Here is a 2,525-nt window from a genome sequence, read left to right on the forward strand (position 1 = left end):
TTGGAGTTGTCTGCCCAACAGCTATTCCCGTTGGGCTATCCCAACGAACGCATTGGCTTCGTGTTTCCTGTTAATACCTAATAAGCACTGCAATGGCTTCTGTGTTCCCTAATGAGAGTCATCGCGGTTCAGAAGGTCGCGTGAGCGCCAAGCAGCAGCGCCAGATGACCACGGTGCTGGACTAGAACAACCACAATGTGGCCGTTAAGGGTACGTTCGACGACTGCCAAGCCAATGTCAAGGATCTGTTCGCTGACGCCGACTTCAAGGCCAAGTACCACCTGGGAGCTGTCAACTCCATCAACTTCGCCCGCATCCTGGCGCAGATCGTCTACTACGTCTGGGCCTACTTCCGTGCTCGCGAGCAGGGCGTGACTGGTGAAGTCGCCTTCTCCGTCCCCACGGGTAACTTCGGCGATATCCTTGCTGGCTTCTACGCCAAGAAGCTAGGCGTTCCTATTGGCAAGCTGATCGTGGCTACCAACGAGAATGATATCCTCGACTGCTTCTTCTCCAGTGGTAAGTACCAGCGTCGCGACATCCAGCACACCATCTCGCCGTCAATGGGCATTTGTGTGTCTAGCAACTTCGAGCGCTACCTCTTTGCTCTCTCTGGCGAGGGACACGATGTTCTGCGTGGCTGGATGCAGGGTTTCGAACAGACCGGCGAGCTCACGATCTCGGGCGAGCTGCTCGCCAAGGCGTAGGACGGGATGATGCGTACGCGGTTGTCCAGAAGGAGGTGCGCTCCACCATCGCCGAGTACAAGAAGGTGCACAACTATCTCTTCGATCCGCACAGCGCTATCGGTGCGGCAGCGGTTATGCAGTTCGGCCAGGAGAACCTTGCTGACAAGCCTAAGTGTCGTTGGCACTGCCCACTACGGCAAGTTCTTGCCGGTGGTGTCCAAGGCGCTTGGAGTGGCGGAAACGGAGATCGAGCAGCACCCGATTCTAAAATCTCTGGAGACGCTGCCTACCGGGCAAGGGGTAGCCAACAACCCGAGCACTACTGTGGCGACTCTGGCCGCAACACGGAATGCTTGCAAATGCTGTTTTTGTTGAGCGGTAAGGCTGAATATGATGAGATACGCACCAGGGTAGTGTGTTCTAGTGGGGATGACCGAGCGCGTTCAACGCAATGGGAGGCAGTGAATATTCCAGTGCTGGTGTAACACGGCAAAGAGTAGCGTGGCTTGCTAAGTCTGAAGGAGTGTTGGTGTGTATGCCAGTTTTGGTTGGTCTTCAGAAGAGTAGTTTAAATGCCGTTTTTGGTGCCGAAGGAGGGCAAGAGCTGTATTTTGATAGTGTTAGTGTGAAGGCAGGAGCGATGGTACCGCAGGTACGGTAAAAAACGTGCAGAATGGAATAGTGGTGGTTTGTGGGCTGGTGGAATTGACTGACGCCACTAGAGAATATATTATTGAGGTATGTGAGTAGTAATACCGCCGAAGAGCGGGCAATGGTGAGCTTGCTATCACGGTGACGTGTTGTGTATGACACGCAATATTTGTGGAGCTTGGTAAATTGTCTTAGGGCCGTTCTTAACGTGGATTGCGATCCAAGAGATCGCAAGATGAATAGGTGTCAATAATGAAGATCGCAATCCGGCCATCTTGACGAGATTGCGATCCAGTAGCGAGATTGTACCAAACATGTGGTACCATTGTGTGAAGCGGCCCACAAGCAAAAGCAACATGACCGCTCCCGCACCGAGCTCGAAGTGGACCGTGGCCGCACCGCTCGACTCGCGCAAACGCACCATACGTCCAACCACCTCCGACAGCTACGGGGACTGGACTCTGGATCAACTCAAGCTTGATGTACGGCGCGAAAGCGTAATGTTGTGAAGAACACTCGCAAACAAGACCGTGTGGAACTACTAAAAGCATGGGACTCAAACAAAGAAGCCGTTCAAGCTCTGGTTGTTCGTCAACGCAAGCGATCCAAAGGGGTAAGTGAAGAAGAGGAGAGACGCAGCGCTGGCTGCATGTTTCGGCTCATTAACGTACTCTTTTCTGATCGGTTTTTCGACTCGTTCCTGACTTCCGGAAATTTGCTCCCGCGTGACGTCCTCGATGACGGAGGCTCCACCTTTTGGTTTGATGTGGCAAATGCATTTGCCTCAGATACCACTGAGTACGACACATTGATCTCGGGCGACGCTGTCTTTGAAGACATCGACACCTCCTCGCACATGGTACATTCGGCAGTCAAGTTGAAGAGGATGTCTAAGGAGGTTAGCAGCCACTTTGCGAGAGCTGAAGCTGGTTCAAAGGTGTCAAGACAAGGCAGCGCTGACTTTTGGGACTTTTGCGATGGTCGAGCCGACGTGTACTATTTGGCCTTGATGCAGCAGAAGTTGGCCACGTACTTGCTGAATGCTTGGAAAAGAAGAAGATGCTGGAATCAAACATCAACGAGCTGGAGTCCGAAATCATCAACGGGTTACGCTAGCTGTGCCGACGTTTGGGCCGCTGGAGCCCACAACACTGAATATGATCGACAACCACTTCACGAAGAATG

General features: G+C 52.8%; 3 protein-coding genes across 3 annotated transcripts; all 3 read left to right on the forward strand.

The window, feature by feature from the left end:
• Positions 1–111: 111 nt before the first annotated feature.
• PPTG_04984 (threonine synthase) lies at positions 112–707 on the forward strand (the record flags this gene model as incomplete). Its single annotated transcript, XM_008897373.1, has 2 exons — positions 112–117; positions 186–707. 2 exons carry the CDS (start codon positions 112–114, stop codon positions 705–707), a joined length of 528 nt encoding a protein of 175 aa, XP_008895621.1.
• Positions 708–823: 116 nt separating this feature from the next.
• Positions 824–1,174, forward strand: PPTG_21489 (hypothetical protein; the record flags this gene model as incomplete). Its single annotated transcript, XM_008897500.1, has 1 exon — positions 824–1,174. The coding sequence occupies one exon, from the start codon at positions 824–826 to the stop codon at positions 1,172–1,174; it is 351 nt and encodes a 116-aa protein (XP_008895748.1).
• A 522-nt stretch (positions 1,175–1,696) lies between these two features.
• PPTG_04985 (hypothetical protein) lies at positions 1,697–2,456 on the forward strand (the record flags this gene model as incomplete). Its single annotated transcript, XM_008897374.1, has 3 exons — positions 1,697–1,822; positions 1,852–2,269; positions 2,356–2,456. The coding sequence occupies 3 exons, from the start codon at positions 1,697–1,699 to the stop codon at positions 2,454–2,456; spliced, it is 645 nt and encodes a 214-aa protein (XP_008895622.1).
• Between the last annotated feature and the right edge of the window lie 69 nt (positions 2,457–2,525).

The sequence above is a fragment of the Phytophthora parasitica genome (assembly GCF_000247585.1).
Source record: "Phytophthora parasitica INRA-310 unplaced genomic scaffold supercont2.5, whole genome shotgun sequence".
In the NCBI taxonomy this organism is placed as follows: domain Eukaryota; phylum Oomycota; class Peronosporomycetes; order Peronosporales; family Peronosporaceae; genus Phytophthora; species Phytophthora nicotianae.